Here is a 14,021-nt window from a genome sequence, read left to right as displayed (position 1 = left end):
AGGATAAGCTTGTACTTAGATTTTCATTATTGCTTTCTTCTGAGCTTCACTAAAAACTAAATTTGGGGCTTCTTGATATTCTTGAAAAAATAAACCATCCCAAAACCCTAAGAGCCTATTTCTTCTTTTCCAGATATTTGCCAGGTGTCATCTTGTTTTAGAAATATTATCCTCTTCTAAAGGAAAACTAGATATAAGGTAGATATTTGTATTTTAAAAAAGCTTTATGCGAATTTCTTATGTGAGTAAATCACAAATTTTAGCTACTCACAGGCAGGCAGAAGGTCATACTCTGGACTCAAGACCCTGGACCCTATACATCAGGGTGATATCTGTCGTGATTAGGTTTCCTTGACCTTTTCTCCTTCTTGTGTATGGGTATATAATTGCAAAAACCCAGCAAGCTATATGACCTTAGCAAGGTAACCAATTCCTACTATTTCTCCAAATCTGAACAGTGTGGATAGAGACTTACAACTGTGGAAAAAAATGCTTCCTTTCAGAGTAAAGGAAAGAAAAGAAGCAATGTTATCTCTTTTCTCTGGTCTGTCTTTCCCTCTTCCCCCCATCCCTCTTTTTGCTCTGGTTAAGTATGCTTTGCAAATGTGTAGATCCCTGACTGGATGCTCTCTAACAATCTTCTGCAAAGAGATGGATGATAGCAACTGTGAAAGATTAGATTATTTTACACTACTGGAGTAGGAAATGCTTAAGCTTCCTAGGTGACTTGCAACTTCTGTTTATCTTATCTAAATGAATAGAGAGTCTCATATACTTCATTATAGATGTGATGAAAAAATGGGGAAATTAAACTTAGGGGGTTTTTTGTTTGTTTGAACTTTACCACGAACAATCTCATAAAACCAATAGCAACATCTTCAATTCAAGCAATTGGGTCTTAGATTTATACTTTGTCAGACAGAGCTGGATATAGGCACAGGGGTGAAAATGAGAATGTTGGTCACTGAGGTTTCCTGTTTTGCTATTAACAGTAGTTGGATTGCACTATGAAGTCCTAACCCTAGAGGACATGGTACTACGTCAGAAACTTCATGTGCCTTGATGTTCTGCAGTACAAAGTAGAATATTGGTATTTAGTACTTTATTACCTTGTTTTCCCAGGTCTGACTTAGAAAAAATTACAGTGTAGATACTGCAGTTTGTGGGAAAAGGTGCCAGTCTAATGGCCGTAGTTGTGCAACTTGCACTATGGATAATGTATAGATTTTAGGGGAAGCATTTTTTGACTGCCTTAGGGGAGGCCAGTTTCTGTAGATGAAAACAACGATAAAAAGAAGCCGTTTCAAATAGGGGTGGAGAAAAAAATTAAAATAAGGAACAATTTAACACTTCTACTAGCCAAATTATTGAGTATGTCTCTCTTCACACTTAAACTAAAAAAAGCTAATCAGTAGAAAAACAGAATATACAAAAAACTTTAAGTTTGTTTCCAACTCTGTGCCACTTCATGTCAAAACACTATTAACCTAAGCAAAGGTTTTAGGTCTTTTTAAGTGTTTTTGAACGGCAAAATTTATATTTATTTTTTTCTTGATAAGCTGCTTTTCATTTGGATATACAAGATTCTTAAAGAGAAATGTTGAGCATTTAATGTGAAACATTTAATAAAGTCGTATATTTTTTATTTTTTGTTAGATTCCTATGTCTTTCAGGATAAACTATATTGCATTCTTACAGAGATCCAGGCAATTATTCTATCCCACCTTTGTTTTGTCATCCCGGACATATTGGTTTTACTATAATAATTATGAAAAATATTTCTTTGGCTTGAAGCCATATCTTCTTATACATGTACTCATAATCTTGCATTATGCTTCCAGGATTTAAGAAATCTTTATTTCTTCACATTTTAGCTTAGTTTGCTAAGGAAGCAATGGCTTTTTCTGTACATCAGTCAGCTGCTCAGATTTTAATCACTGTTTGACAGTGGTGGATGGCTCTGTCAATTGTGATCTTAACAAAATATAACATTCAAGACATAGTATTGACTGTTTCTTGCCTGGAGACTCAACACCTAGGAGAGAGCAGTGAGTGTGGTAGCACTAATGGAAAACTGGGTTTATTGAAAGCAAAAGTTTAGAAGTCTAAAGATGTTTCAGTACCAGCACTGCTGATTGCACTTCATATACCTTGTTAATGAATTTTTTTTTATACCATCTGGCACTAAAGTAAATTTGAAGAGTAGCAATTTAAAAATGTGATGTCTCTGGTAACTAATCTTTTCATCTCTTGAAGGGCATTCTTGGGACCAAAGGATATATTTCCTTATTATGAAAATAAAGAAAAATATGGCAAACCAAATAAAAGAAAGGGCTTTAACGAAGGATTATGGGAAATTGACAACAATCCCAAAGTGAAATTCTCTCATCAGCAAGTAAGTCTGTGAATAATTTAATCTGTTTTGTCGTATTGTTGTAAAAAAGTAATGATGGTTTAGCTGGTATAGAGGAATAATTTATTGATCTATATTACTGAGTTACAAGTTGGACTAATGTTGCTATTGTTATTTACAATTTACCTCAATTTTTCAGCAAAATAAGATAAAATTGCTCTTCTGTATAATAGGGGATGCCATTTCGTTATAGTAAAGTTAAGGAGGGTTCATGTTAATGGTTTCAGGACTCAAGGATAATGTTATGTGGTAGGTTAACCTTAGTTGGCCATCAGATGCCCATCAAGCTGCGCTTTCACTCCCTCTCCTCAGCTGGACATGGGAAAAAACTTAGATGAAAAAAACTCGTGGGTCAAGATAAAGACAGGGAGTTTGCTCACCAATTACCCTCACAGGTAAAACAGACTTGACTTGGGGAAGATCAATTTAATGTACTGACAATTAAAAATAGAGTAGGATACTGAGAAACAGACAAAACTAAAACCACCTTCCCCCCAGCCCTCCCTTCTTCCCAGGCTCAACTTCTCTGCTAAATCTTATGCCTCCTCCCCCTACAAGTGGTGCTGGGGAGATTTGGAATAAGGGTTGTGGTCAGTTCATAACACTTTGTCTCTGCCACTCCTTCCATCTCATGGTGTTCTGCTCCTGCATGGGGTCCCTCCCACGGAATACACTCCTTCATAGACTGCTCCAGCGTGGGTCCTTTCCACAGTATACAAACCATGAGGAACAGACTGCTCCAGTGTAGGTTCCCCATGGGCCACAGCTCCTGCCAGAAAAACTGCTCCTGCATAGGCTCTTCTCCATGGGCTGTAGTTCCTGCCAGAAGCCTAGATCCAGTGGCTCTCTATGGGCTGCAGTTTCCTTCAGGGCATATCTAGCTGCTCTCTTATGGGATCCTCCACGAGCTACAGGTGGATATCTGCTCTCACATGATCTTCCATGAGCTACAGGGGGACAACCTGCTTCACTATGGCCTTCTCCATGGGCTACAGAGGAATATCTACTCTAGTGCCTGGAGCACCTCCTTGTTCGCTGACCTTGGTGTCTGCATGGTTGTTTCACGTTTTTGTCATTCCTCTCTTTCACAGCTGCTGTGCAGCATTTTCTACCCTTTTTTAAATATGTTTTTATGGAGGTGACACCAACATTGTTCATCGGCTCAGCTTTGGCCAGCCGTGGATTTCTATTGGAGCCAGCTGGAACTGGCTCTGTCTTACATGGGGGCAGCTCCTGACCTTTTCTCACAGAGGCCACCCCTGCACCCCCACCCCCTGCTACCAAAACCATGCCACATAAACCAAATACAAGCTATTAAAAGTTGAACACTTTTTAAAATAAACTGGTACAGTGCATATCTAGTTCTAAACATCTTAATTTTTAAATGTGTCTGTATAGTACTTTGATTTATAGAGCTTTTATTCTTAGTTTTTATTTTTGCTTCTCTCAATATTCCTGTATTTCCAGCGTTTTTAAACATATACGGTACAGAATGTACTGCAGTTACCATACTGATTAGCACAAGAAGTGAGGGCCTCCACCCCATGTGTCCGGCTTGTCAGGGTGTAAATCAGATCTGGTTCACGTTGATGATGATTGCTTCTGTGAGAAGGGTGAATATTCCTCTGATGATCAATCTGATCTCCAAGGGAGACATTCTGGTAGCATTCCTGGTACTGTTTCTGGAAAGAGAAAATAACACAAGTCTCAGCAAGGTGACTCTGGACTGGTTACCCCTTTTAGTTAATAGCTAGAATATAACCATCTAGCACTAATGTGATGTTTAGCTCCACTGAGCTATAGTGGATGAAATAGTGCGGCCAGCAGGACTAACCTGTACTCAGCACCGGTGAGGCCGCATCCTGAATACTGTGTTCAGTTTTGGCCCCTCATTATAAAAAAAGACGTTGAGGTTTGCATGGCAAGGTTTTGGTAGCAGAGGAGCTTCAGGGGTGGCTTCTGTGAGAAACTGCTAGAAGATTCCCCTATGTCTGATAGAGCCAAAGCCATCCAGCTTCAGGATGGACCCGCCACTGCCCAAAGCTGAGCCAATCAGCAAGAGCGGTAGCACCTCTGCAATAACATATTTAAGAAAGGGTAAAAACTGCTATGCAACAGTAGTCGGAAGAGAGAGGAGTGACAATATGTGAAAGAAACAGCCCTGTAGACACCAAATGAAGAAGAAAGGGGAGAAGATGCTCCAGGCACCAGAGCAGGGATTCCCTTGCAGCCCATGGTGAAGTAGGTTGCCTCCCTGAAGCTCATGGCAGTTAACAGTGGAGCAGATATCTACCTGCAGCCCATGGAGGACCCCACGCCGGAGCAGGTGGATGTGCCTGAAGGAGGCTGTGATGCTGTGGAGAGCCCACACTGGAGCGGGCTCCTAGCAGGACCTGCGACTCTGTGGAGAGAGGAACCCATGCTGGAGCAGGTTTGCTAGCAGGACTTGTGACCCCGTGTGACGGAGTCGACGGGAGACAAGCACATCCGATGATGATCAACAAGTCTCGATTTATTGATACGATAGGCATGCTTTTATAATAGCAGTAATAAGGCTCATACATATTACAAAAGTAAGGCTCATCATTGGTCCGATACAGAGTGTCAGCCCTGCCTCTATTGCTACATTCCTATGATGTTTGTGGTTTTTCTAGGTCCTGTTTTTAGCTCCTGTTATCGCCTAACTTCTTGCTCAGGGAGACTGTGGCCTTGTACGAGGCTGTTATTATTTCACCAGCTGTATTTTCTCACGTCTCTTCTCCTCAAGCCACGTCTCTACAAAAACTCTCCACATTTCCCCCATTTTCTTTCTGAGCAAGAAGGTTCATCTGACTCCAAAACGTGGGTTTCCCTATCTGACCGCAGTCTAGCTCGTGCACACTGCGTTTTTCTCTGACTCCATTGCACTAACAAGGATACATTAGGATGGAACAACGATAAATTCCCTCAAATAGTAAGGTCCTCCCTGTGGCTTTGCCGGTATACCATTCCAAGCTCTGTCTCCACAAATTAAAAATATCCTGGGGGGCAATTTCTTCGGGGCCGTAATGTTGGCACCGTTACATCGGGAGTAAAGCTGGCTATTCACTGTTCCTGATTCCAGGGATAAGTCTAGGCTGGCCCAATTTTGCGATTCTTGTTAAAGTCTTTTAGGTTCAGTGGCTCAAAACCGAACCAAACCCCCTGTTTGACATTGGATAAACTGGCATTTGCACTTCCAAAGAGATCTAATTCTTCTGGGGGAGAGTGCAGGGTGATGTTCAAGGACAGTATGATCTTACATTGTTGGCAGCCATCCTCAATCTGAGGGTTACCTCCCTACTCAAGAGACACCTGGCTACAGCCCTCAGCGCTCGATAAGTTTTTGCACAGGCTGCTTTCGTTCACAAAACCACAAAATTCCCCTGGGGACCAAGCAGGCAAACCTAACAGGCAAGTTCGGAAAGGATTAGTAACCCCTCCTAAGCTAAGGCAAAATGACGATTGACTAGTTTGGTTTGCCAATGTTACCCAGATGTTATCTCTTGGCTGATTAAAGCGTGTAAAGCGTATAACTCCTGCTATGCTGGCTACTACAGCACTAAGCAATACAGCAGAAACAGGCTTCATTTTTCTCTTCTATCCTTTCTCCCCCTATTTCTTTTAGTCCTTACTGTTCCTAGCTGTTGCAGTTTTAACTCCTGTAACTTGCTCAAGCACTGATCCAATTCCCTGTCAGGATCTCCTCTTATAGGCCCTACCACGTAATGCTGTGTTATGGGTACCAATTTGCTACACCTCGCAGAGATAACATGAGATGTACCTTGAACTATAACCCCTTTTAACAATATTCTCCAATTCCCAACGGTAGTAAGCCAATATTTTCTGTTCAGGTGCTTCAAAAAATGCTAAGGCCGTGGTTGTTGCTAGCCTTGTTTGCTCTTGCAGCTCTTTCTGCCAGCTGTTAAAGTTATGGTTAAATGCACACCTGTTACACCATAAGTCACATACTAGGGACTGTTCTATCCAAAAGATCTTATCGCAGCCCCTGCAATACAAAGCTACCCAAGCAGCACAACATGGATTATTACAATCAAGACAATTTTGACCCGCTGGCCCCATATGTAATACTTCCGATAACCGTCCAATAGTTGTAATCAGTCCTTCAAAGGTCTGGCAGTGCTTCAAAACCCTGTCGATGGCTTTCGAGTATCTTTTCAACTGTGACAGCAGCGGTCGTAGGATCAGTGGCAGCTTCTCCTCTATTCTCCTCTTGTCTTCCTCCGTCAGATTGCTTGGCAGTTGTTGCATCGAGAACAGGTTTAGTCCACCTTGCAGGCACCCATACCGGTCCTGTAGGGGTAGAGACACAAAGATATCCCCTCCCCCAAAACATAACCTTAGCAGGATCTTTCCATAACCCTGTCTTAGGGTCTCTGTATTTCACCCACACGTCCTTTTTCTGCTCGGTAGTTTCATTTGGCCGATGATGTAGTTCTGCTGGAGGGTACTCTGCGTCCCCAAATATGCACAAGTGATTGATCACAAATAAGCTCTTCAATAGCCTTGCCTGGGGATCAGCAATCTTTTCATGTTTTGCCAAGTACCTTTTCAGAGTGCCGTTAGCCCTTTCGATGATAGCTTGCCCTGTTGGGGAGTTTAGAATGCCTGTGATATGCTCAATTCCCCAACTCTTTAAGAACCCTTCTATTCTCTTGCTAATGTAAGCAGGCCCATTATCCGTTTTAATCCTTTTTGGCGTCCCCATTACTGCAAAACAGCTATATAGGTGCCTTTCCACGTGGATAGCCTTTTCTCCTGCCTGTGCTCTTGCCCAAATGAACTTACTATAGGTGTCAATAGATACATGCACATACTTCAATCTACCAAAGTTAGGGACATGCGTAACATCCATTTGCCATAACTCATTTGATTGTAGTCCCCGTGGGTTTACCCCTAGGCCTAGACCACCACCTCCATTGTGATGGCTGCAAATCGGGCAGGCCCTAACTATGGCCTTCGCCTCTGCCATTGTGATTTTGAACTCTCAGTGCAAGCCCTTTGCATTTTGGTGAAACATAGAGTGAGCTTCTCTGGCTAGCAGCTGGCCTGGCAGTGGAGTGCCCTGAGCCACAGACACTAGTCTGTCTGCTCTAGCATTACCCTCACCCAAGCCAGTTTCCCATTTATGGCTTCTAATATGAATCACAGCATAAGCGTGCTCCCTTAACCTTGTAGCCTTTTTTAACTGTACCAACAACTCATACAGCCTCTGGTTTTGCACCTCTTTTATAGAGGCGTCTTCGATTCTAGCTACGACCCCAGCAACATACAAAGAGTCTGTTACGATGTTCAGTGGTCCTCTTAGCTGTGATATTGCCCATACTACTGCTAAAAGTTCCATAGTCTGTAGACTGTCTGCAGCTTCTGCTTGTAAAATCTGATGTTTCCATAGTCCCTTTTCTTGCCATGTTATTGCAGCAGTTCTGGATTTTCTGCCAGCATCCGTGAATGCCGTAAGAGCATCTGCGATAGGGGAATTTTCTCGTTTTGGCCGAGTGATCCAATTCCATTCCCCAATCCATTGAACTGGCGCCTGCCGGAGCTTTTCTGTTTCAATGGGGCAGCTCGCACCTAAAAGTGCCTCCTGCAGCTCCTCGCTATTACACAAGTACCAGTCCAAGGTATCCTTTTTAATTGGCATCCTGATTACTGCTGGCTCGGTTCCAGCTACTTGTAGCATTCTCTCCTTGCCTTTCTTTATTAAGTCTGCTAGCATTTCGACCTTTTGAACCAGAGTTTTGGTTTGTTGTAATGCGGGGGAAATCCACTCCAATACCCTTATCTCCCCCGTTTTCTTTTGCAATTGAGTCAGTGCCCCAAGGAGGTATTTGGGACCGTTCCAGATCGTCAGGTCTATGGATAATTCTGGATCTCGCCGATGGACTTGCCCCTGTGTAATGCAGTCCATTATATTCTGAAGAGTGTGCTGTTGTTCCGGAGTAACACGGATCGGTCTTGCTGGGTCCGTACCTTTGAGAAGTGGGCGTAATTCGTCCAGCAGTTCATTTGGTATTCCCACAATCGGTTTTAACCATTGAAGATCGCCCAGTAACTTCTGAGCCTCATTCAGAGTTGTGAGTTTTGTTTGCAGTTGTAGCTTCTGGGGTTTAACTATTTGTTCCGACATTGTCCATCCCAAATATTTCCACGGAGCTGTTGTTTGAATTTTCTCAGGGGCTATAACAAGGGAAAATTGTGCCAAGGCAGTCCGTATCTCCTGAATTTGCTGTTCAGTAAAAGGTTTTGGTTGGGCAAACAATATATCATCCATATAGTGATAAATCACTACATTTGGCCATCTCTTTCTCAGGGGCTGTAATGCAGAGTCAACATAAATTTGGCATAAAGTAGGACTATTGCGCATTCCCTGCGGGAGTACTGTCCATTCAAATCTTTGGTCCGGCCCCTCCCTGTTAAGTGCAGGCAATGTAAATGCAAATCGCATCATGTCTTGTGGATAAAGGGCAATAGTAAAAAAGCAGTCTTTAAGATCAATAATTAGTAGTGGCCAATCCTTAGGAATCATTGCGGGATTAGGTAATCCTGGTTGTAAAGCCCCCATGGGTTCCATTTGGGCATTGACAGTACGCAAATCATGTAACAAAAGAAACTTTCCTGATTTTTTTTTGATCACAAAAATTGGAGTGTTCCAGGGGCTTGTGGATAGTCGCAGATGCCCCTGTTCGTATTGCTCCTTCACTAGATCATGAGCACGCAGGAGACTCTCCCTTTTTAAAGGCCATTGCTTAACCCACACCGGAGAGCTGGTTTTCCAGGTAATGGGTATCGGGAAAGTCCAGGCAACGGCCACTACCCCAAAGGGTGCTCATTGGTTAGCACCACTCCCAATTGGGTCAGAATGTCCCGCCCTATAAGGCACTGCACGGTAGGTGGCAATTGGACTACCGAGAAAGTAGCTGTTAATTGTTTTCCATCAATGTTCACCTTGATAGGAGGGGAACAACTGGCCAGGGTTAAACCTCCAACCCCGGTCACTGTGGTGGCAGCCGGTTGTAAAGGCCAATGTGGAGGCCAGCAATTAGGGCTAATAATGCTGGAATCAGCCCCAGTGTCCAAAAGGCCTGAAAATGACCTCTTTTGTCCTTGATATTCCACCTCCACGGTTTTCTTGGGCCTTTCATTAAGATTTAAAGTCAGCAAGGTCAGGCCGCCAGTGGATCCGAAACCTTTTTCTCCCCTCTCTTGTTCCCTTATAGGCTTTATCTCTTTTGTCATTTGCTCCAACGGTACCAATTGAGCAATTCTCTGTCCCTTATTAATTTGAACGGGTGGAAAAGGAGTATGCACCATGATCATAATTTCTCCAGTAAAGTCCGCATCAATAACACCAGGTAACACAAATAATCCAATCATAGAGGCAGACGATCGTCCTAATAGCAGTGCACCCACCGCTCGACCTTGTATAACAATAGGTCCTTTAATTCCTGTTGGGATCTTTTGTGGGTGCGATGTCATTAGCGTGATTTCTACTGCTGCTGCCAAGTCCAGCCCGAGGCTCCCTGTGGTGGCAGGTTGGGGGCAGGGAAGGTCGGTTGAGCTGCAGAGGCGACTTGTGTCTGAGCGCGGCCACTGCAATTCGCGCTCCTGCCGGAGTTTCCCGACCTCAGCCGACAGGCGCCCGTAGTGTGAGTATCCGAACGGCACTTTCGGCACCATATCCCTGTAGCCTGGCATTCTTGGCGCATGTGACCCATGCCTCCGCATCTGTAGCATCGCGTACGGGTTCCCGATGGAGCCGAATTAACTGCGGCTGACGCTTGAAGGGGTGCGAGAGCAGCTAACACCTGATTTTGTGAAGCCTTTGCCTGTTCCTGTAATCCCAGCCCCAGCTGCTTAATAGCATCTACTAAAAATGCTTGTGATCCTAACGGCATTTGAGCCATCCTTTCTAATGCCTCCTCTATGGTCCAATTTGCACCCAAGGTGTTAATCACACTCCGTGTAGCCTGATTGCAATTTTGAAGAGCGCACTGTTTTAGCAGTGCCCCTCGCATGTATTCGGGTACCCCTGCTTTTTCTATTGCGGCAGCAGCCTTATCTATAAATGCACCAAACGGTTCTTCCCGACCCTGCTTGATTCCCATATATAAGGGTACTCCTCCAGGTTCTTTTACCTTATCTATAGCCAATCTGACCAATCTCATAGCTTCTCCGCACTTGTCTGGTCCCACCATAGCCTGAGCTTCCGTGCGGAGAAACGCTCCCAGCCCCATAAGCTCATCAGCTGTCACTCCATGAAGAGGATCTGCTGGCTGCCTCTGTACTGCCACGCATTCGTTAACAATCGCTTGCCAATGTGCATTAAATAAAAGCTGTTGATGCTGTGTAAATATTAACTTTGCTATTCCTCTACAATCAGCGGGCAGAAGCACTTGAGTGCCCCATATGTAGTCTAACATCTGCTTTACTGGCTCACTTGTCACCCCGAACTGGCTGACTGTAGATCGCAACTGTGACAGCAATTTCCAATCGAGGGCAGTAATTGTTGCCATCAGTCCTCCACCTGCCTGAGCCTGGAAGATCACCGGGCATGCTAGCTGTGCTGCTGCATTAACCGCACAGTGATCTCCCCTTTCCAAGCCGTCTTTTGCAAGCGCAGCCCAAGCTTCTCTCCGCTCCCTGGCAATGACCTCCGCTAACTCGCTTTCCGCCCCAGGAGTTATCTCATTGCCCAGAGGGAGAACGGCCGGGGGCGCTTTTGGCCGCGGCCCCTGCTCTTCGGGGGGTGCGGACGACTCCTGCTCTTCGGGGGGTGCGGACGGCTCAGAAGCTGCCTCCGAGCCAGAGCCAGAAGGCGGTGGCGGCGGGGGGGGGTAAAGCCACCTGTGTGACCGTAGGGGGCAAAGGAGTAGTTTGGGACCATTCTCTTTCATAGTTTCTATTTTTTGTGTGAGCAGCAGTTGCTTGCTCAGTTGCTTTCTTTTCTGCCTGGTACTGTAAAAGCTCGTTATGTACCACCCTCCATAGCTTTCCCAACTTTTTTGCCGTTTTATCATCCTGTAATGTAGCCTCCCACAACACATCTCCGAACTTTCGCCACTCTGTCAGCTCATGTACGGTATGCGGATTTATGAATAAGCCTTTAGCATGCCCATATGTTAAAAGACTCGTTAACTCCTTCTGCAAATCTATTCCCTTAACCCGCCGCTCTTCCAGGAAAGCGGTAAATAAATTATATGCTGCTTGCCTTTCCATACCTAATTTATCAGCGCTGTTGCAGCCCCTCAAGGTCTCGGCAGCACGTATCGGCCGGGCCCGTCTATATGGTCACCCAGAGCACAGCGCGTCCTCAGGCTTGTCTATACGGTCACCTTACTTTTATTCGCGCTTATTGCCGTCCTGGCTGCTTCAGGACCCGAACTTTTACCCTGTCGTCGCTCGTCCGTGGTTCAATGCCTGCATTTTGCTCCGGCATGTCGGGGATCACCATTTGACGGGGTCGTCCGTGGTGTCCAGGGGGTACATCGGGGTCACCATTTGACGGAGTCGTCCGTGGTGTCCAGGGGGTACATCGGGGTCACCATTTGACGGAGTCGACGGGAGACAAGCACATCCGATGATGATCAACAAGTCTCGATTTATTGATACGATAGGCATGCTTTTATAATAGCAGTAATAAGGCTCATACATATTACAAAAGTAAGGCTCATCATTGGTCCGATACAGAGTGTCAGCCCTGCCTCTATTGCTACATTCCTAGGATGTTTGTGGTTTTTCTAGGTCCTGTTTTTATCTCCTGTTATCGCCTAACTTCTTGCTCAGGGAGACTGTGGCCTTGTACGAGGCTGTTATTATTTCACCAGCTGTATTTTCTCACGTCTCTTCTCCTCAAGCCATGTCTCTACAAAAACTCTCCACACCCGTGGGAGATCCATGTTGGAGCACTTTGTGAAGAACTGTCTCCCATGGGAGGGACACCACACTGAAGCAGGGGAAGAGTGTGAAGAGGAAGAAGTGGCAGAGACAATGTTGATTAATGAACTGCAACCCTCCTTCCCCATCCCCTTGCACTGTTCAGGGGAAGGAGGTAGAGAAACCAGGAGTGAACCTGAGCTTGGGAAGAAGGGAGGGGTGGGAGAAGGTGTTTTGAGATTTTTTCTTATTTCTCATTATCCTACTCTGATTTATTTGACAATAAATTAATTTCCCCAAGTTGCGTCTATTTTGCCCATGATGGTAATGATCTCCCTGCCCTTATCTCAACCCACAAGCATTTTTTTGTATTTTTCTACCTCTGTCCAGCTGAGGAGGAGGAGCAGCTGCAAGAGAAGCGGTGTTTGCATTTAACTTTCTATAGTCTATATGGTTAAACACCATCTCCTGTCTGTTTTTTTAACTGGTCACACTGGGGAATTATATGGGGACTGTATTCAGGAGATAGTGTGTCTTTTTCTAGGTCAGCTACCATCTCCACAATATCCATCCGGTCAGCTGCAGAGATAGGATACTGAGGAACATTAGTTATTTTTGAGTCAGGCAGCATGGATGCAGCATGCAGCTTGCAGCAAGCAAACTATGACAGTTCACTGATGCCCACAGGTAGCTGCTGATTTTCGCTCAGCTAACCAAGTACACTCCCGGTGAACAAAAGACCAAACTCTACCATGAACAGTTCCCCAAACCATCAAAGCCTAGAACATTTTCCTTCCCTGAAACTACTGCTAATTGGTGTCTTGATATTCTTTCCCCCCCTTGCAATAGCAAGTTTACTTTAGCTACGGGACATATTACCGGTAAATCCTATTATTTTAACCCTTTGTCAGCCAGGCTTAACATTAATTCTTTGGGCATCCAAATTTGAAAGTACTGAAATTTGAGCTCCCGTGTCAATCAAAAATTTCACTAGTTGTTTTTGAGGGCTGATTAGAACATAAATATGAGGGCTATCTTTTTTATCTCACTGATAAGTTTCCATCACAGGGTTTATGAGATAGGGGATTCTGGGGAGTCTGTTTTACTTGCTGGATCTATCTGCTGTCTGCATCAGTTTGGGATTGCTCTGCTGGTGTCACTTCATCCCACCCCTTTTCTCGACTATGATTTACAATGCCAGGCACTGAATCTGCCCTTTTGGGATGGGTCAGAGGCGGGGCTGGCTGTCCTGACCCTCCTGAGCATTTGGTTCTGTTTTGTCTTATTTCATCCCTTTTTGCAATGAGGTAGGATTTTAAATCAGCAGGGGCTCCCCTTATCAGTGGTCTCATGACTTGGGGGTCTGCAGGAGCAGAGATAGGGTAATTACCATATGTACTCCTGTCATTCATAGCCTGAAGGCAGGCTGCTTTTGTAACAGCTGTAGAAAGTTTGCTTAATGATCTTATTGGTATAGCAGTGGGCTATGCCCCCTGTCCATTATGCTACTGCTGGTCCCCCAAAGCCATCCATTTTGCTCTGATCACCTCCAGTTAAGGAGACATGCCACAGATATTCAGTCTCACTTTTGCCAGGCTTACGCCCATATGTTTTGTGCAGATTGGCCATTTGAAGGGAGGGTCTCATGGAATCTATAAATTCTATAAATCTATACCTCTCCAGTTTGTACCCA

General features: G+C 44.6%; 1 protein-coding gene across 1 annotated transcript in view; it reads left to right on the top strand.

Annotated features, from left to right (window-relative positions):
* Positions 1-14,021, top strand: part of LOC128850257 (lens epithelium-derived growth factor-like) — a 98,709-nt gene that overhangs the window by 29,634 nt on the left and 55,054 nt on the right. The window contains exon 4 of the mRNA XM_054053260.1: positions 2,257-2,395. Coding sequence (XP_053909235.1) covers positions 2,257-2,395 — 139 coding nt within the window. The remainder of the gene's footprint in view (positions 1-2,256; positions 2,396-14,021) is intronic.

The sequence above is a fragment of the Cuculus canorus genome, chromosome W (genome assembly GCF_017976375.1).
Source record: "Cuculus canorus isolate bCucCan1 chromosome W, bCucCan1.pri, whole genome shotgun sequence".
Lineage (NCBI taxonomy): Eukaryota > Metazoa > Chordata > Aves > Cuculiformes > Cuculidae > Cuculus > Cuculus canorus.
The sequence above is the reverse complement of the archived record's forward strand: the minus strand, read 5'-3'. Positions and strand labels throughout refer to the sequence as shown.